General features: G+C 42.9%; 2 protein-coding genes across 6 annotated transcripts in view; one reads left to right on the forward strand and one right to left on the reverse strand.

Annotated features, from left to right (window-relative positions):
* Positions 1-20946, reverse strand: part of Egf (epidermal growth factor) — an 81462-nt gene that overhangs the window by 57613 nt on the left and 2903 nt on the right. For all 4 annotated transcript variants that reach the window (XM_076933250.1, XM_034500958.2, XM_034500957.2 and 1 more), the window contains exons 2-5: positions 7629-7828; positions 5590-5771; positions 4984-5211; positions 4086-4288 (exon numbers count right to left, since the gene is read on the reverse strand). In XM_076933250.1, the coding sequence (XP_076789365.1) occupies positions 4086-4288; positions 4984-5211; positions 5590-5771; positions 7629-7828 (813 nt within the window). The remainder of the gene's footprint in view (positions 1-4085; positions 4289-4983; positions 5212-5589; positions 5772-7628; positions 7829-20946) is intronic.
* Casp6 (caspase 6) overlaps positions 11521-20946 on the forward strand; it is a 169043-nt gene continuing 159617 nt past the window's right edge. Inside the window, exon 1 of one of the 2 annotated variants that reach the window (XM_076933252.1) lies at positions 11521-11531. The gene's annotated coding sequence lies outside the window, so the exon portion shown is untranslated. The remainder of the gene's footprint in view (positions 11532-20946) is intronic. The other variant, XM_076933254.1, reaches the window with a different exon arrangement.

A 20946-nucleotide genomic window follows, 5' to 3' on the forward strand; every position in this document is an offset into this window, starting at 1 on the left:
TCTTAACCACTGAGCCATCTCTCCAGCCTGTTATTTGACCTTGGAAGGAGTTTTCCAGAGCTCACATACAAATAGTCCATTAGCTTCCACAGAACTAGAATCTTATAGTTCATCCTTGATAAGGAACGGCTTAGCCGTTGTCAAGAAGAAATAAGTTCATGGGCCCTCTTCTTTGCATTAAGTACTCATGTTTCATGCAAAAAAATGTCAGCTAGGTTACTTAATTTTTTCCTCACTGAAGTAGCTTCACAACCAAATGCCTTCTAACTCCAGTTGGTGTTATCACTTCAGGGAAATTCTTAATTATAGACCAGCCTGAAGAAGAAACCTAGCAGTCTCCAGAGAAGTGTGACTTTATAGTTAAAAGGTATCTGACACATGGAGGACCTGATCAAAGTAATATGGTTATTTTTTCCCTAGGGGAAACAATGACATATTTCATATGTTTGATCTAGCACATAAAATCACTAAGTGCATTGGTCCCCCCCATGCCCCAGATGAAGAATTTCTGCTCTCTAATGGATTAAAAGCAATTTAAACTCGTTAATAATGGTCAATGTAGGGATGCTGTTGAAATCCAAAGGTGCCTTGCACAGGGAGTATGGATGAAGATCACACCTAGGTCAAAGACTGAAGCCATTTCCCAGTGCCAGCAGTACCCCAGACACCAGGTTTTTCTGTTTTTGCACTGGCCTTAGCTTTCCAGCTATTCATTGTCTCGTGGTTCTTCAGTAAATCCTAAATTTTTCTTCTGCAGTTCATGCTTTCAATGATCTTACTTGAATCTTTATCTATCCAAAGAATCAGGGATTCCAAAGAGAGACTATGCTTGTGGTAGACAGAACATAATCTGAAGTATTGAACGGGAGTTTCCCCCCAAATCCATATCTCGAAAGCTAAGAACTGAGAAAAGGCCAGTAGGCATTTACTAGCTGTCTCGTCACAGAAAGGTCTCTCCAGGTCTTCAACGTATGAACTAGGACACATATGCAATTATTCCAACTGTCCTGTCTCACAGTGCTGCTTGATGGACCAGAACAGTGACATACATGAAAGTGCATTGGAAGGTGCAAAGACTCCATGGAAACATGGAAGAGGATGGCGGTGATGGCCAACATCCCCAACTGTTATTTAATAAATGAGAACCGTTAACTGAAATCACTAAGACTAATACACACCGCCTCAAAGCAGCTGTTCTGCGTTTCCTGCACAGCATCAGCACTCCAACCACGAGATACAGCCGAAGGCTCTTCCACGGGAGGAACCCGGCAGTCTTTGGGATTCACATCCTTCACCTGGGGACTATTTTCAGCTTTTATTTTACGAAGTCGCTGCCAGGTTGTTGCAATTCAACGCTCTACTTACAGCGCCCAGATAATTCCTTTCTACCACCTCTGCTTTATGAATTGAGATCAGTGGTTAAAAATCAGAGTACTTTACCTAGTAGCTTAGTATTTTATTCTTCGCAGCTCTTCACTTCTTCTGTTGGAAGCATCTCTATTATAGAAGTTTGACTTTCTAGCTCAGTTTTAAAACCAAATAAAAAAGAGTCTCACTACTCGCTCCTTGCGTAACAAATAGCAAGGTAAGCCCCTCCCCTGCGCTGCCAGCCTCCCTCCCACAAGCCTATGCCACCTGTTCAGCTTTGCAGTTCTCTTTAGGAGCCACTTGCAAACATAGACGTCTACGTACCACGCACAGCACAGATCAATAGTCCGAAACACTTCAACACTATCGGCAAACCCTAATGGCCTTCAGGAGGAAGGATGTGGCACATCCACCGTGCAGTGACTCATATGGCTATTTGGGAATACAACTAAGTGTATTGGAAACTTCCTGAAAATGTTTGTATGAGGGTGAGAGTGAAGGAGGAACTGGTTTGGAAGATCAGGAGTGGAAGGGGCGCAAGAGAGGGCAATGGAGGTGAGTTTGGCTAAAGTGCGTGTGTGAAAAGGTCATCCCAAAACATATTAACATGTGCTAATAATATAAGCAAAACTTTTACTTGAATATGAGATGGCAATATATCATCTTTTATGTGGCAGATTCCACATTGAACTAGCTAACACACACACACACACACACAATTTGAAAAATGAAACCCCCAGCAATTTGTTCACCCACCTAAAACGTTCAATGAAAGACTATACTTGGAAGTTGAAATTTGAGTCTGTGACTTGATTTAGTCAATTATTCATCCATTTGGCTAACATTATTTAAAACTTATGATTATATGTCGCAGTTACAGTGGCCAAAAATACACAGCAGTAAGACGGACAATTTGGCTACACATTCCTGCATGCCACACAGAAACAAGCAGGAAAGGAAAGTGAAAATGAAAGCAAGTAATGCATAATTACATCTGATAATAAATACAAAGATAGGTGCAATGAAAGACAACCAGGAAGTGAAGAAGCACTCTCTCTGAAGCACGAGGTGAGGGAGCATTCACTCAGAAGCAGGAGGTAAGGGAGCACTCTCTGAAGCAGGAGGTGAGGGAGTACTCACTTTGAAGTAGGAGGTGAGAGAGCACTTAGAAACAGGAGGTAAGGGAGCACTCTCTGAAGCAGGTGAGGGAGCACTCTCTCTGAAGCAGGAGGTAAGGGAGCACTCTCTCTGAAGCAGGAGGTGAGGGAGCACTCACTCTGAAGCAGAAGGTAAGGGAGCATTCTCTCTGAAGCAGGAGGTGAGGAAGCACTCTCTCTGAAGCAGGAGGTAAGGGAGCACTCTCTCTCTCTGAAGCAGGAGGTGAGGGAGCACTCATTTGAATGGCAATCTGAGAGCACACATAGCTCAGATCAGGCACAGAGGAGCTAAATAAAGCCTAAAGGCAGGAGCACCAGTGGCTGTCTGAGGACTTGAAAGACATCTTTCCTCAGCCCTTATATAGGGCAAGGATCCTAACGCAAGTCAGTTAAACATCGCAGGCCTGATCCATGGTGAGTTTCAATCTGAATGCCAAGGAAAGCCTTGAGGATTTCAAGCAGAAGAGTAGACAAATCAGATTTGTTATTTAAAGAGGGGGAAAGTTCAGCTAGTGACCAACCACTATAGTGGGTCAGGCAGGACAGACTGACTGTTGATGAATATGGCATAGCAGAGAGAGAATTGTACGTTTGAGATGAACTTAGGAGGTAGAATGGAAGGAACTTGGTGGGGAAAATGGAGACCATCAGTCTATGTCCATCAAAATATCGAGACAGTTGAGCTGAAGGCAATTTAGCCTCTTCAGGCCCAGGCAAGATCCCTGCCCTCGCTCTCTCTTGCCTAAGGTAAAGCATGGTCTCACCAAGGTGCCCCACAGGGAGGGCAAGGATAAAACTACCAAAGTCAGTTTCGCCCTCCTTGCCTGGAGTCAATCCTAGAGACCTAGATTCGAACAGCTTCCAGCAGCTTTTGTCCGTCATTGATTTTCCTACCCACGGAAGCCACCAGTGGGGACTCAAAGAACGTTTTCTGTCACGTCACTTCTCTAAAAACTCGTCTGTGAGGATGTCCTCTAAGTGGCCATGTGCTCAGATGGGTCTTTTTCAACCAACCAATCAAATAGCACCTCACATCCTCAACCAATCAAATAGCACCTCACACCCTCAACCAATCAAATAGCACCTCACACCCAGCTTTGCTCTCAGCGTACCCTTCATTGAACTCATTACAAGGTGTTATTATGTATCAACTTGCTTTTTTAAAAATTCTGTTTTCCATCTGTTAATACAGACCATGCAAGCACATCAAGTCAAACCATTTTATTTTTGTTTTATTATCTGGGTTTTAACTACCACGTATACAACGGTTATTCATAAGAAAGTAAATCTTAAGCAGTAACTATTAGCCAAATAAATGAATCATTGTCTAAATCTAGTCACTTCCCAGGTTTGATTTCCTTAGGAACCCTGTTTGTCTCCCTCATATATATGAAGGCAAATGTGTTTTTCTCTCTTTAATCTGCCTTAATACAGGACTACATTTTAGCTAAGAATTGATGGAGGTTGAATAAAAAATTACCCACCTACACACCATAGTTCCTAGTCAAGCTTGAGCCGGGACATAAGAAGTGAATACATGCCAGGTACCTAGCGACTCACCAGAGCCCGGAGCTCCATCCTCTGTCCGGGGCTGTGCACGTGGGTGTACTACTTTCAATTCTCCAGGCGGCACAAAGGATGGATTGAAGTTAATTCTAACTATGTCCTTCCCAGTGTGTTTGTTGGCTATCCAAATTGCCTTCGTTTTCAACGCTGAGTAGAAGATTCGGTCACCAGAAAGGGCCATTGTAAACAAACTGTGCCTAAAAACAACCAGAGAGAAAAAGGGGTGGGGTGGGGGAGGGTTAAATAACAGGGAATATATTACCTGAATGTTTAAAGCTGAATCCCCCACTGGAATTTTTTTGTTTGTCTGTTTGAATTTTAGTCACTTTATCTTTATTTCTCTCTTCGGTTTAGGAAAACATATTCGGTTTAAAATCTGGGTTATGTCATCGTACTCGGAACTACTAGGATAAAATGTTTACTTCCACTTGATTCTTGTCCCTCTGTCACTCGAGTGTGATGAAAATGGAGACGAAAGCAGGAGTCAGTGGAGTGGAGTGCTGGTTTTGATAGCATCACACCAGGCTAGGTTTTGCTTTCTCCACAAGCTGGCTCCGGAGCAGGTCTCACGAGAGACAGTGCTTCACAAATAAATTGGAAAATGAAGGAGAAGGACAAATATCAACCTGTGGGAGCTTATCCTAGGCTACAAACGTTGCTTAGTATTATTTACATATATTTCCTTAATCTTCACAAAGATGGCAACAAATGGGTACTGTTACCAGACCACATTAAAGAAAACCTAAGACAGGAAACATTAAGGAATGCATCCAACGCCACTCACCAGTAATTAATTGGTGACTATGTAAGCAAGTTGACAAGAGTCAAGTTAATTTGTCACACTAGCTTCAAACTTTAACTCTTTTGCTGCACATCAAAAGAAAAAACCTACTGTGCTTGATGTCTGATAAGATGGATGGAGCCACCGTCATAATCACAGGAATGAATATAAGCATGGCGTCCTTCTTCACTGTCCTGAACCCAAAAGAGCCGTTTGTCCAGGACATCCAGAGTCAGCACCGACATCCCCTCTGGTGTCTCCAGTAGTGTTTTTACATCCACACCCCTGAGATCTGCTCTGTGAAGGCTGCCGGCCACCTCTGAAGACCAAAATACCAACCTGGGGATGAATACATCACACACAACCGTAACTGAATGAACAGCCACTAAAGTGGGGCCTCTCAGGGCTTCTACCTCGGGTGTCTGCCCAGGGGAATCGGACTTCTTTGAATGAGAATTCAAATTTGTGTATGTATTTCCTACTGGAATGTCATGTGATTTCAAGTGTGAAGGAAAACTAAGCTTTTATAGAACATGAGGCAGGGAGAACCATCTAGAGTTCACTAGAATCCAGCCACTTATTTGGGGAAAATGGCGCCTATGTATTGTCAAAGAAGACCTGCATCTCCTCAGTAGTCCTTTCAAGTAATACTGTGTACAAATCTTGGTCAGTTTTGAGGCTCAATCTTCTTTAAAACAAAACAAAACAGATTTTTACCTCTCTATTGGATCCACTGCTATATTTGCCGGATGTTTTAAGGAACTTAGAAGAATACGGGAATTGTTTCCTTTCATATCTGTTACAGTGATGACTCCGTTCTGTTGGTCTGCCCAGAGAACCTCTTCATCTATCCAGTTTATGGCCAGCCCAGAAACATTCTTCTCTACATTGCACACTGTCTGCAAGACCAAATTTCAACATGATGAATAGTCACAATTCACAATAAAATTGCTACTTTATTGCACAGTGAAAGTCTGTCTTCTTAGTATTTGCCATTTTAATGCATTCCATGCATCCTTTAAATGATGAAATTGTCACAGAGTGAGTTTGTTTTGATTCAGCAACAGTACGCCCCTCCTTGTGACTAGGCTTTTTGTATCATAGCTTTGAAACCCAAAACTATCCTATATATTATTGAAATTAGAAGATCAGCCATAATATATTTTTCACGGGTTTCTTTTTAATGCTTATAACAGTTTTTTTTTAAATTCCATTTGTTGATGAGATCCTAACATGAATTCAAATTTAGGTCTTTACCAAACTCTGGTAAAATTCCACTGGGGTTTGAGCAGAGTCACGGTGTGGAAGCCCCCTTTGAAAGAGAATCTCAGGTGCTCCAGTCTGACATCAAACTGTGTAAGTTTGAAGATGGCCTTGATCTCCAGATCCTCCTGCCCCTGTCTCTTGAGCTCCCTTTGGACATGGGTGAGCTTGGAGCTGGGTAGCATCGGCACAGACTCAGAGCTGTGCCAGATCTCCAATCGCTTAAACAACTCTGTGTTTTCTCATTAGCCCTTCCCTTTAAATTGCTTTCACATTCAGTGTGGGTGGTTCAGTGTGTGCTGTTTTCTAAAGTTTTAACCACTGAAGGAGTGATGGTGGTGTAATGGTGAGTTATTAGGCCCTAGGCCAATCCTTTCCTAAGGACTTGACATAAATCCACAACTGCTTATGCTTTTCCTTGGTTGGTGACAGGGAGCCTCTAAGTTCTTAGATTTCTACACTGTTCTATCGAGTGCGGAAGGAACAGCCGAACTTGTTAAAGTGTGGCTAGCCAGTATTAGAGATGTGCTAAAACAGATTAGCACCTAATTGAAGCTTTTAGGGATAATTGGAAGGAGAGAGGCTGGGTTTGGGGGGGGGACCCAAACACTGAGCGCTTTGTGTTGGGAATAAATGCTCAAGGTTCTGCTAATCACCTGCTCGCTGTAATCCATCCCCTGGGACATTCCTCCTGGAACTCACTGCTGAGTTCTACCAGTTGAAGAGAAAGATTAAGGGTCTTTTGTATGTACTTGAAATACAACACTTTGTATCTGTCCTTAGCTTCATTTCTTTTTCCCCAGAGTGCAAATACTTTGAGAATACAAAGCCAACTTGTGTGTGTGTGTGTGTGTGTGTGTGTGTGTGTTACTGACTGTCAGGCATTCCCCCACACACACACATGAGAAGAAAAATGTATACAGATAAAACAGACCTTCTTGACTAAGGCTCTATTGACTCTTGAAGTTAGTGCTTCACTATGGGGCTGTGGCAGCACAGGACAGTGATTAACAGCCTTGCCCTGGCCCTACCAGATCCCGGTAGCATCTTCAGCCTCTTATTGTATTTACTTGTGACAACCAAAAAGGACAGCTGTCAGATATTCATAGAGGGACAAAACTGTCTGAGGTACAAAATGCAAATGATGTCTTCATAGCAACTGACTTAACAAAACCAGATGTTTTCAAGACTACACTTATTTTCTTATATCCTCCTGTTAGAGGCTTACAAATGTTGATTTGTAAGCTTGATCAGTGGTATAGCACCATGGGTGTATATTAAATGTCTGCAGTTAACACCTGCACCTTTGAACCATGATGTATTTTTATATATCTCTCTGTCCAAGTACTAGGTACCGTTTAGCTCCTGAGATCAGGCCCATTCAGAGAACCCTGACACTAGACAAATTATCTATATGTTAGAACATCAGTACATCACATTTGTCAGATTTTGAATGAATTCTTCATATACCACGGGGGAAAATGGTACTTTACCTCTTGTCTTGATCCATTAAAGAAAACCCTTTGTAAAAGTTGTCTTTCTAAATCCACCCAGTAGAGCCTTTCTTCCCTGTAATGAAAATCCATGACCAGTGAGGTGCCAGCATCCAACACCAGTTGCTGGTGATTTGTTCCATCTGGGTCAATCCGAGAGATGCTGTTTCCTTGTGAGAAAATTAGGAAGGGGGCAGGACCTGATGGGGGAGGGGAGAAAGAAACCGGCGTATAGATTTTCAGTAATATTTAAACAGATCCACATAAATACTTCCCATGACAATTAATATATGCAAAAGTGACTTAAAATTTTAATTTTATATTTTAAATGAAAACTATTCTGTACAGAATAAGGGGCTCCTGCCATACAAACCATTGTCTTTATAGGTGGATTATAAGAAATATGCATTGCCAACTATGAACGGAGAACGCTTCAGATTCAAGCCATAACAATTGCAAATACCATTGTGGAAATAGATGCTCTTTCTTCCAGCTTCACCTTGTGGCCAAAGCCATCAGGTACTGACACAGAATAGGGTGGAGAGTCGGGGGGGGGGGGCGGGGAGGGGTGGTCTTATGTGGAAGCAGAGAGATTTGAATTGTGACTTCCAAATGTCAGGAAACATTTCAGCAGTGGAGAAACATCAGCACAGTGTGAGTACGCAGGGGACGTTAGTATGCAGGGGATGTGAGGGAAGACTCCTTAGACTATGGCTTCCAGTTCTCAGAAGATACCATGAGGAGAAACAGCAAGGCAGCACTGGGGTGGGTATCCAGACAGGACCAACAAGGGGAAAGAGTAGGACTCAGGGACCTTATAAAATACTTAAGCCGATGTCTGTTTAATGGACTTCCAGCGTTAGGCTCCTCCTACTCTGAGTCTCTAAAGCTGCTGTATGCCTTTTCTCACGGTCTTCTGTCTCTTCCTGTCATTCAATTTTTTGTTTATGCCAAGGAGCAAAGTCAGCATTCCCCTAGACAGCTGCCGATACCTCCGTTACAAACAGGCTACGTTATCTATAAAATACAGGCTAGCAAGTTAAACTTGAAATCCATATACAGATTGAAATTTTCTAATCTAAAATTCTAACATTCTAAATGCTTCAAAAACCCCAAATCCTGATCATGTGCATGACATCACAAGTAGAAAGTGCCAGGCCATTATAATGCAAATATATGCAAATATATGCAAATTTGCAAACATTTCAAAATCCAAGAGAAACTGAAACATTTCTACCCCCCCCCCCAGGCACTTAGAGTATAAGAGCTATCTAAATGTTACACATACCCACACTCAAAAGATTATTCTCTATTTATCTGGAATTAATTTCAGCAGGCGTCTTGAGTTTTCATTCACTAAACCTTAGCAGGAGACCTCCGTGGGCTCAGCAGTGCCTCCTGTGCCCTAACCAATGCCTGGAGTCCTTTCCTGTCTAGGTCATGGCCACCTTCCATTATGGCTTCCTGCGCCTCACCATCTGAATGGGAACCCCACCATTTCTTCAGAAACCTCAGCATGAGTTACTGGATGAGTTTGTCTTTACCCTCTGAAGTGAATTGGGATAGTCTCATGTCCTAGAGTGAGGCTGGGTTCCTTGCTCGCTTCTGACCAGAAGAGAGCAGGTTGCTGCCACCTTGCATATAGAAAACAATGGCATGTCTGAGGAGACTCACAAGGCAATTCTTGACACCTTTCTTGTTGACCTTATTTTATTCTGTTTGAATATTAAGCTTTTATCCGGTAATAGAATTTAATAAATGACTTCATTGTTTCAAGGATTAAACCTGATGGATTAGCAGGCTCTAACTCTGGAGTTGGGGCTCTAAAGCTAGAAAGCATTAACTCTGTTTCAGTGGATACATAACAGTAGAGATACCGGAGGAATAAAGAAGTATCAGACCAGGAGAATTTTAATAGGTGTCACTACAGATGTCTATTAAAATGGGCAAAGCCTCGTCCCACACCGGCCCCCTGAACAGAGGGGAATGGTCCATGCATGGTTACCACTGAAGCTTGTAAAAGCCCCAAGACACCATCAAAGATATGGAAAGGGCCCTGATTGAGAGACAAGTGGCTTTGTATAATGGTAAGTTTTTGTTATCATCTTGTTTGGGTTAAGAAATACCCCGGAGCTGGGCAGTGGTGGCGCATGCCTTTAATCCCAGCACTTGGGAGGGAGAGGCAGGCGGATTTCTGAGTTCGAGGCCAGCCTGGTCTACAGAGTGAGTTCCAGGACAGCCAGGGCTACACAGAGAAACCCTGTCTCAAAAAACAAAACAAACAAACAAACAAACAAACAAACAAAACAAACAAGAAATACCCCCAGAGCTAAGTGAAGTACACTCCTGGCTGAGCCTGTGGAGCCATTTTACTGAGAGAGCTAGCTCAGTGGTCTCTAACCATCAGTGCGTTAGACTCACAATGGACAATTGGTTATTAGGAGGTAAAGAAAGCAGGAAGTAGGACCCACTTGGTGGAAGTGGGTCAGTAGGGATGCATCATTGAGAATTGTAGAGCCCAGGCCTCTTCTTCTATTGCTATTTCTGCTTCCTGTCAGCTGAGAGGTGAAGAATGTTCCTGCTGCCATGATATTCTGTCTCATAGTGGATCTTACAACACACAGCCAAGCAAGAACAGACTGAAGACTCTGAACCTATGACCGGAATAAGTCCTTTCTCCTGAAGAGTGATTCTGGAGACAACAACACAAAACCTCACTGACACACCTGTCTTCCCATGCTTGCTGGTTATCTCCCAGAATTTCTCCTCCCAGGGGACTAGTAGAGTAAGGAAAACTGAAACCACTCATGAGAAGACGCCTCATTAACGATGGAGGGCTACATGACAGGAACCTTCTGCTGTGCATTCCCACAGCCCAGGCTGTGCTACATAGATTTGTGACACTTTTCAATGGGAACCCAAGGACTAGAATGTGGGCATAACTTATTCCATAGAGGAAAGGCAGCCTAAGCTTCGAGCTACCAACTTGTGGACCACAAAGGGATACAGGACCCTAGATTTATTGACAAGGGTCTTCTCACTCATGTGCAGCATGCATTTTTTTTTAGAAGAAATAATAATTTATCGGACATATCTGATTAATTTTTGTTGCATTGATATGTTGATGTAATCCATACAACCTTTTGTTTACACTACTACATAGTTTTCACGGAGGATGGTCTAATCATTTTAGTATTCGACACGCCAGAGTACAGTCTGATTCTTTGCACATAATAGGCACTCAAAAAAAAACTCTTTGAGTGAATTAATTAATTAATCAATCAATCAATCAAGAAACAGGGGCTGGAGAAGCAGCTCAGTGGTTAAGAGTACTGGTTGCTCTCCCAGAGGACCTGGGCTCAGTTCCAAGCACACACATGGCAGCTCACGACAGTCTGCAACTCCAGTTTGGGGGAACCTCTTCTGGCCTCCGTGGACACAGAGGATGTGACATACATCCTCTAGATGCACAGACATATATTCAGGCAAACTGCATACACACACACACACACACTCGCGAGTGGAAACTTTAAAATAAAAAAGTCAAGAAATAATTGTGTTTTATTTATCTGCCTAGAATTTTACCAGTAGACACAGAGAGTGATAGGTGTACTAAATTCATACAAGTGTGGTTCAGGCTACGGCAGTCATTTTAATGACAATATAATAACAGCAGATTTTCATATCATGGTCTTACTTATCTTCATAGGATACCAAGAACCAGACAGATTAGATATTGTGTCTTGTCAACTTGAGACCAACTAGGGTCTCCTGGAAAGAGAGAACCTCAATTGAAGCATTTCTTCCATTGGGTTACCCTACGGGCTTGTCTGTGCAGAAGTTTCTTAATTGATGGTTGATGTGGAGGACTCAGCCCGCTGTTGGCAGTGCCACTCCGGGCAGGTGAAACTTTGTTATGCAAGAAAGTAATCTGAAGGCTAGGTGTGGTGGCACACACCTTTGATCCCAGCACTCAGGAGGCAGAGGCAAGCAGATCTTAGTTCCAGGCCAGCCTGGTATACAAAGCAAGTACCAGGACAGTCAGGGTTCTGTTACGCCATCTCAGAAAAAAACAAAACAAAACAAATAAACAAACAAAAAACCCACAGTGCAATAAGAAGAAAAATAGAGCCACTTTTCTAAGGAACAAACCCAAAGAGAATCCCTGATTTCTCAACATTTAGATTAACAGAGTAACTTTAGGGACCAGAGTGGAGTCTAAGAGGCATGAAGCATTTTGAAGGCTTCCATTAGAACAAAGACCCTGTGGCACAGCCGAAAGACAAAAGGCCAATAGGACTGAAGTGGGGAACAGACAAACCATCTCACATCCTCTGTGCATATGTGAGACTGGCACATGGCTGAGTGGGTGGAGGCCTTGACGGTTTTCTGCTCACCTTGGAGGCTTTAAAGCATCAGTGGATCAAGGAGCCATCTGAACTATCTCACTAGATCAGCACGAAAAGTGGCTGATGCTGCCCCCTGTCGCCACCACAGAGCTCCTGGGACAAAGAAGGTGAACAGTAACTTCTGGACTTTCAGGACTCAGCCACACTGAGAGTAAGAACTTGGCTCTGAATAGTGGACCTCAGTAAGAAAGCCTGCCACCTCCTGGAGCTGCTGAGCCTGGCAACCACCCAAACCTCCACAGTGGTCACTTACCACGGCTCCCAGGGGACCGACTAGAAGGAGAGCCTAGCTCAGCTAGTATGAAGTACACACCAGTTTTATATTATGCCGAGACCACCCCGTCTCTCTTTTTACACCAATAGTACTTAAATGGGTACCAGGCGACTTTGATAATCACTGTTTTCATCTTGGCTTACTCATGAAGACCAGAATCAAAGTAGGATGGATAATACAATCCAGGTGACTCAGGAATAATGAAACGGAAGCTGTGAGGTTTGAGTCTAAGTCTTAGCTCTGCAGAGAACTCTCTGGGCTTCAATTTTGCTTCCTGAAAATGAATGGGGTTACTACCTGAGACCTGAGGAGTGGAAAAAATATTATCCACCCCCCACCAAGCCAGCCACAGCCAGTTCCCGCTAACTCCTAACCGTGTCCAGTCAAGGGACTCAGGTTTGCTCTAGGTCCTAGGGACCATAATCAAACCAGCAGTCTCTGCAATGTTAACTTTCATTTTCACCTGGATATCTCAGTCTTTAAGGCTATTACACATGTTAGTATTTGTTGCGGTAAATCTCTTGCCCATAGGAAGTTCATAGAAGAAAAGACACAAGTCAATAAATATCAAATGAATGCTGCATGCCTAGATTGGGCAGATTTACCATTAAACTACACTATTTCCGGGCTAAGAGAGCTCTTAACAACTTGCAGTTTCCTAGGTCAAGGTCTTCTTCGTCTTCTCTCCTTTTCCACCAACCGCCAACTCTTCTGCTTCCACCAACTGCCAACCCTCCACTTCCACCAACTTCCAACCCTTCCAACCTCCAAGAATGAGGTGGTGACTAGCAGAAGAGAAAGGCAGTATCTTAATAATCTGGAGAGTAACACTTTGTATTGTTCCATCAATTGGTTAGTACTACATAAGTGGCCATCATCCCTGTTGTTCAGAAGACACTGACATCTGGAGCAGCTGCCTGGTCACAGATCCCAGGGCCAAGACCCAGTTGATTCAGTATACTAAAGTAAGGCTTTCTCATTTCAGATTCTAGCTTCTACCCATCAGACCACACTGCTGACCCCAAACCAAACACATTGGGAACCATTAGTGTGTGGCATGCTATAATTAAGAAACACCAAGAACTCACAGCAGAAAATGCTGTTTCAGGCATATTCCTTGCAAGGCTGCTTTCTTCCTCTCCATGTCCGAGGAGCTACTGATGGAGGACCCTCTAAGTAAGTTCCTGTGGTTGCATCACTTGGAAACTGTAGACTTAATTCTATGATAGATTGCAGCTCATGTGGAATGCATTCTTTGCATGTATTGGCTCCCTGCTCCGTTCCCCATCTTGAAAAACTACAGTGAAGCACCTTAAAATCCCTGCTTCCCTTGCCTGACTTCCTCCTATGCTGTCCTTAGGACCCAGGATTGTCCTCTTACCCTGGAGGAGGCCATGCAGGAATTGCTGCAGTGGGCAAGTGAGCTCCCTGGAGATAGGCCCACTATCTTGCTCTGGTGAGGCACAGCCCTGGAGATATAGTCCTAGGATTGCTTCTTGCTACTGATGTGCTTTCTCTTCTTTGTGGTTGCCATACTTGTTAGGATTCCTTCTAGGCTCCGCCCAACAATTACCTGGTAACAGCCAGGTAGACCTGGCTTGCTATGAAAGGGGCTGTTTGGCCCCTTGCTCTCTCTGCCCCTTCTCACTGTCAGACTTTCTTCTCTCCCTGACTCCTTTCTCCCTTTCTCTCTCTCCCCTTCCCCCTCCCCCTTTCTCTATTTGTTTCTGGCCGATCTCTCCTCTCCTCTCCCTCTCCCTCTCCCTCTCCCTCTCCCTCTCCCTCTCCCTCTCCCTCTCCCTCTCCCTCTCGCGCTCTCTCTCTCTCTCTCTCTCTCTCTCTCTCTCTCTCTCTCTCTCTCTCTCTCTCTCTTTCTCTTTCCCTATCTTTTTCTCTGTCTCTGTCTCTGTCTCTGCCTCTACTCCCTTCTCAACTCCCTTTCCCATGTTCTAAATAAACTCTATTCTGCACTGTACCCATTGTATGGCTGGTACCTCAGGATGAAGGGATGCCTCAGCATGGGCCCACTGAGGCACCCTTACACCTCACTGTACCATGTTCTATAAAGTATATCCTGGTCTTTTTATAAAACACAACAATAGTACCCATTTATTTGGCTTGGTGTGAGTGGATATCAGGAGACCCTCACTGCCTATAGCCTGGTGTGATTACTTCCTGCATGATAGCCCACCCTATTGGGCAAATTTTCTGCAGATCAACATGAAGATGAATTTTCATGAATTAATGCTATTTAGATGAATTAAAGACTTCATAGAATTCCTGATATGATTAAAATAATTTTAGGAAGAAAGTTTAAAGAAATGGTTTTAGTTGTTTTTCTAGAAAGATATAATAAAGTTAGAATCAAGAATAGAATGTGTCCTCTCCTCATAGAATAGTTAAGTACAGGCTGCATAATAAGAAATACAATGAGCTGTCATAACTTGCACTAAGAAGAGAAATAGGTTTGGGACAGATCTGTGATCAAGGAAAAACATTCATTCTAGGTCAGTTCCAAGGATGAAGCCACAGGTGTGCACTATGATAAAGCAAGGCCATGTGAAACTGTTGCTTTGAACTTATAATGAGCTTATAGAATGAAACACTGCTTTGGATTTGCTATAGGCAACCTTCTTTAACTCCCCTTTTGTGTAACATTTTATCTATGAGATCATTTTTATGTAAAAAGATTTACATAGAGAATTTTTGTCTAGAAAGCTCAAAGCAACAATAAAGTTTAGGGTGCAGCATTACCCTTTCTGCATTACCCAGTGTGCATGTGTCTGTGACTTTCTTCTTTCTTTCTTCCTTTGTTCCTTCTTTTTTCTTTTCTTTTCTCTCTGGCTCATGAAGAATTAATGAACTCCCAGCCTCTTACCTGGCCACAGAGCATCCCCCCCACCCCCTGGCCACAGAGCATCCCCCCCCACCCCCCGCCCCCAGTCAAAGGGAAAAGAGTTCAAGTAACTAAGTTTTTCTTCTTATTCCCCTGATGCTATCAGCAGAAGTTAATTGCCAGGGCCATCAGAGAGGGGGGGGCGGAGAGAAACAGTTAAATTGCCAGAAGCAATGAGCTTCTGGCCCCTAGAACAGTAAGAGAGTTAAAGACTAGAGGTCATCAACCTCTGGCCTTCCTCAGGACCTCAGTACCTGACCCTGCCCGGGGCTGGCCCTGGCATTACCCCAAGATCACTTCTAGAAAGTCTTCTTTGCAATCATGAATGGTGGGGCGTATCTGTAAAAAACATGTGAGGCCAAGGCACGAGGATTGGCCAAGAGTTCAAGTCCAGCCAAGGCTGCATAAAAACAAGAGGAGGAAAGAGAGCTAAGGAAACAGGGGAGAAGAAGAGAGAGCGGGAGGAAGGGGCGGAAGGAAGGAAGCCAGCTCATTTTCTGTGTGACGGTAGCACTCACAGACTCCAGGAATTAACACATACACGGACTGAAGTACAGCTCAGTGAGAGGCCGATGTTTGAAGCCCACCAGATCCCCCAGGAGAGAAGAACAACTCCAAGTTGATCCTGCCTGTGTAGTATATCCAAACTGAAACCTAAAAGAAGCAATAATTTCTACCCAAGGACCAAACCACTCCTCCTCAAAACAGGAGATTCTCATCTACCAGTATCAATAGGAACCTCCCTACCGCCTACCCCCGCTGTAATCTGTGGGAAAACATGTCATAGAGGCTAAAGAGATGACTCAGCAGTTAAGAGCAGGCACTGCACCAGCACCTGATCAGTGACTTATACCGTCCTGTAACTCCAGCTCCAGAGGCATCTGTCTCTGGCATCCGCGTGTAGCTGCATTCACACATGCACAAGCACACTCGCACGCGCGCGCAAACACACACACACACACACACAATTTTAAAGCTTAAAAATAAATCTTAATGTGATGTTAAGCAATGCTGCTCACCAGTCATTTATCCCTGTCCTATAAATCCACTCTCCGGCCACCACCCCTGGGAATCCTCATCTTATTAAGGTGAATGGCATAATTTTCTCTCTGACACAGTGTTCATGGACTAACCTGACACCCTTGTGTCTTTTCTGTTAAGTGTCTAAGTCTTTTGCCGGTTTTTAAGTCCTTGGTTATTATTGGAGTTTTTAAATTACATTTCGAGGTGCACCTTCTGTCGGAGAGCTGACAGTAGTCGCTCTCCCACAGGACTTGGGCTTCCTCGTTTCATCAGCACTTTCTGCAGAGTAACTTCTAAATTTTGATGAAGTACAATTCATCAATTTTTCTTTTATAAATTCTGTTCTGATTATCATTTCTCAGAACTCCCCACTTAACCCCGAGACAAAGATGTCTCCTTTTAAAAGCTCTGTAGTTTTATATTTTGAATTCAGGTCTACAGTCCATCTTGAGTCCACTTTTGTGTAGAGTGTGCAGTTAGCACGCAGCCATCTAGCTGTCTAAATGGTGCAACAGCATTTGGTAAAAAGACTCCTTTGCCGTAAAATGGCTTTTGTAGCTTCATGAAGGATCAAATGGCATGCTTGTGAATCCATATCTGGATTCTACTGTCTGCTCCATTGAGTCATGTGCCTGTCTCTTGGCCAGTTCCATAATCAAGATAACCAGAAAAGCTCTTTCAAAAATACAGTTTCGAGAAACAACAGACTCTATTGTAATGTTCTGCGCTGTAAGGAATTTTTCATTTTAAGTGAACTGTTTAAATACCTCCCTGCTTTTCAACATAAATTATGTTCAACTTTATTTAAAGACCACTATAACTAGACTCAACTGGATTTATCAACACAAAGAATTAGAAAACGTTTTCAGGCCTAAGGAGCTGGCTCAGTGGGTAAAATACTTGTCCAACAAGCATGAGGAATTGAGTTCAAAACCACAGACCCCCACATAGTCAGATGCAGTAATACACATTTGTAATTCCAGTGCTCCTACATCGAGGTGGGAGGAGGAGATGGGGTCAGCTAAAGTCAGAACCAATATCCTAGGCTGTCCTCTGACATGAGCTCTGTGCCACATGTGTGCTCTCTGCACCCACACCACACATATGATACACACACAATTCATACACACCCACAGGATTAACACACATATACACACGATTCACACACACACACACACACACGCACATGCACACGCACACACACATGCACACACACATACAGGATTAACACACATATACATACACATGATTCACACACACACACACACTTCACGCACAGGACTAACACACAGACACACACGCACGCACACACACGCGCACACACACGCACACACACACCACAAAGACAGATTCCAGTAGAACATCCCAGATGCTTTACTGAACAGTTTTGCCCCTAAGCCATCTATCATTTTCCATGTCCCAAGAAAGTGTTCTTAATCCAAGTTAGAATTAGGAATACTTTTTGGCAAGGAGAACCAGTAAAATCATCACATGGATAGACTTTTCACAGCCTATTGTGGGAAGTGTCAGTGTGCATTATAACGTTGCAGGACACAGCCTGGAGTTCTGTGTGGTAACAAAAGGAAGTTCCTCCTGAGCTGCTGTCTCTGTATGGACCTCTGCCTCTGCTTGCAATGGCAGAAGTCAGTCAACTACATGACCCCCAAAGGACTTTCTACCATAACACCCATCACCTCAATACATACTGCCTACATTCTAGAAACAAGTGGTTTCTGTGCTTGAGGCATTTTTGTAAAGAACTTAAGCTTAAGTCTGTGCTAAATTCTTAGATAAATATCTTTACTTTTAGCCTCTACTTCTGGGAAATATACCCTTCCCTTTGCTTCTCTAACCATTAAATACAGAATGAAGTGTGCCCTGAAGATCTCGATTAAGGAAAGCATTTTTAAATGACTGAAAATAAACAACTTTTACCAAGTAACATTTAATGTTCAACAAACACCCCAAAGAATATATAAAAGATTAATCAATTGCTTAAAATCTTTAAAAAAAATTTAAGATATAAAATTTGATGTGGGTCTTATTTATAACTAATGCAATTCCTTTTCTTTTTGTTGCTTTTAAGTAAGAAAAGTGTAAGTAAAGTTTCTCAAATTGCAAGGCTAAACATATATACACTTGCCAATAGATACTTGTTACACGAGTGTTCTTAGAAAGTTTTTTATTCCTATATTTTGAGACAGGATCTCACTATGTAGATGGAACTGGTCTTGAACTCACAGAGATCCACCTGCCCCTGCCTCATGAAAGTTGAGATTAAAGGCATGTGGAGCTATGCTTTACTCAGACAGAAAGATGTTTAAGACAGAGAAGAAAAATACTCAAAGGTGCCAAGCATACTCCTCAGCTGTAACTCTATTGCTCTCTGTCCCAATCTGGCTAGAACTGAGTTCTGGGTCACAACTTCTATCTTCAGAAATACACTGAAAAGTACTTTAAACCAGCATTTTATTTGAAATGTTGAAAGCAAATGTGATCGCAGTAAGAATAACAGTATTAAAATATATTGCCATCAAGGATAGTAAAAATGATGAATAACATCTTAGATCTGGCTCATCCAGGTAGCTAGCGGCAGCCTCTGAGTATATCATTAGAATAACACAAAGCAAAGGCACTGCTAATATGAGAGTGAAGTGAACCGATGCTTCTTAGCTGAAGTACCACATGGAAGATCAAAGCAGCTGCTGGGATGCTCTTCTGAGTCTCTGTATCCTAGCAACTGCCTACTGACAGAAAGAGCTACCTCCTGAATGAAATGGGACATCCCATAGAGCTTGTGTGGAGAAGGGAGACAGCATACAGGAAGGCTGTGCTTTCCTATGAAAGGGCCTTTCCTAGTGTGTCACTGGGACTTTGCAAATAAATAAACCAGTGGTCATCATGAATCTCTACCACAGAAATAAGCTGGGTCCGAAATGCCTGCACATTCACACAATTCTAGGACATGAAGTATCCTAGGGAGTATTTGGGAAATCCAAACACTGACAGACATGAGCATGCTTGGCCTGCTTGGGAAAATCAGACAATCAAGGAGAGAAGTGAAAATAGATGTGCAAATTCAAAGTCTAGGCTTAGAAGAGTCAAGGGGCAATAAGACAAGTTCCTGGCCTGTGTCAGGCTAAGAGAATTGAGTTTCTCTACATTTCCTAACTCCCAGCTCTGATCCAATGCTAAGGAGCAAACCTACTAAAGCAGACACGGTTGCATGCACCATCCCATAATAGCCCCGTAGTGATTGCCTGCTCGTAGCTCTAGTACAGAAGAAAATGCATTTTCAGAGAGCCAGAGGCCTGTCAGAAAATGGAAAGATCCCTTTGTTTCTTTTAAAAATTTTTATTTTTAAAAATTTTTCCTTTTTCCATACCTGGCAAAGATGGCAGTCATCTGCACAGGCCTGACTCACTCAGTAATCTTTTTATCTGAGTGCCTAGCAAATGGGACAGCTGGGAAGACATATACAGACAGCAGAGACAGTTCATCCCCAGGACTCCTATTAAACCTCCAGTGTTAGAAAGTACAGTGTGAAGAGACTACCACTCTGCTCTCTTGCTGTAGCATTGTTCAGGTTGGTAGTAATAACTGAAGCTAAAGTAAACACTAGGCTGCTTCACAAAATTGGAAATTTCCTCGAAAACCTTTAGGAATTCCTTGGGAGAAAGTGTATTGTTTCTGCAGGTGACTCTGAGTGACTGAGGAACAGGACCACACTACACAGTGTTTGACAACAACCCCACAAAGAGGGCACAACCGGCTTTCTTTTCTGGTGTAGAAAACAAGATACCCCTATCACATGTAGTAGGAGACTGAGCAAGGTGGGTTGTCTGTCTCTAGAGTTTATATTTACAGACAGACAGACATAAAACACTGTTCCACAGTTCTGAATCTCTACCACAGAAGCAAGCTGGGTCTGAAATGCCCGCACATTCACACAATTTCAGGACATGAAGTATCCTGGGGAGTATTTGGGAAATCCAAACACTGACAGACATGAGCATGCTTGGCCTGCTTGGGAGAATCAGACAATCAAGGAGAGAAGTGAAAATAGATGTGCAAATTCAAACTCTAGGCTTGGAAAGGTCAAGAGGCAATAAGAATACAAATTCCTGGCCTATGTCAGGCTAAGAACTTATATCGTTCTAACTTTATAGTTCTAACTTATATAGTTCTAACTTTATATAGTTAGGCATCAAAAGAACTTTTCTAAAACTGAGTGAAAACATGACGAAATTTTTATCTGAAAATGGCTCCGAATTGCACATGACTGGGAAGCCAACCAAACTTCAGCCCTCTCTGAAATCAGTGACCTCATTGTCTACTGTTAAAAGCAGTCCACCCAGTGAGCTGACTCTATGCCATGCCCAGATCCCTCCCACAATCAGTTCTCCGAGGCTGAGCTTCTTCTGAGACCTGTCATTTACCAAGAACAAATAACACAAGTGTAGACGCCAGGCAGGAACAGTTCCCTGTCCAACTGACATTTGTCCTCCAGGCCAAAGAGCTTTAAAAGTTAAGAAGCCACTCGCTAACAATGTTCTTTGCTACAGTTCTCATCTGCTGTCGCTTAAATAAAAGCCAAAAAAATTTTTTTTTCGATTTCAAGTCTGGTGAATGGAAGGAAAACCAAAGCCTGTCTTTGCTATCCCTTGGTTTGGCGATTGGCATTTACATGAACAATCACCACAAGACATTTTACCT

The sequence above is a fragment of the Arvicanthis niloticus genome, chromosome 4 (assembly GCF_011762505.2).
Source record: "Arvicanthis niloticus isolate mArvNil1 chromosome 4, mArvNil1.pat.X, whole genome shotgun sequence".
Taxonomy (NCBI): domain Eukaryota; kingdom Metazoa; phylum Chordata; class Mammalia; order Rodentia; family Muridae; genus Arvicanthis; species Arvicanthis niloticus.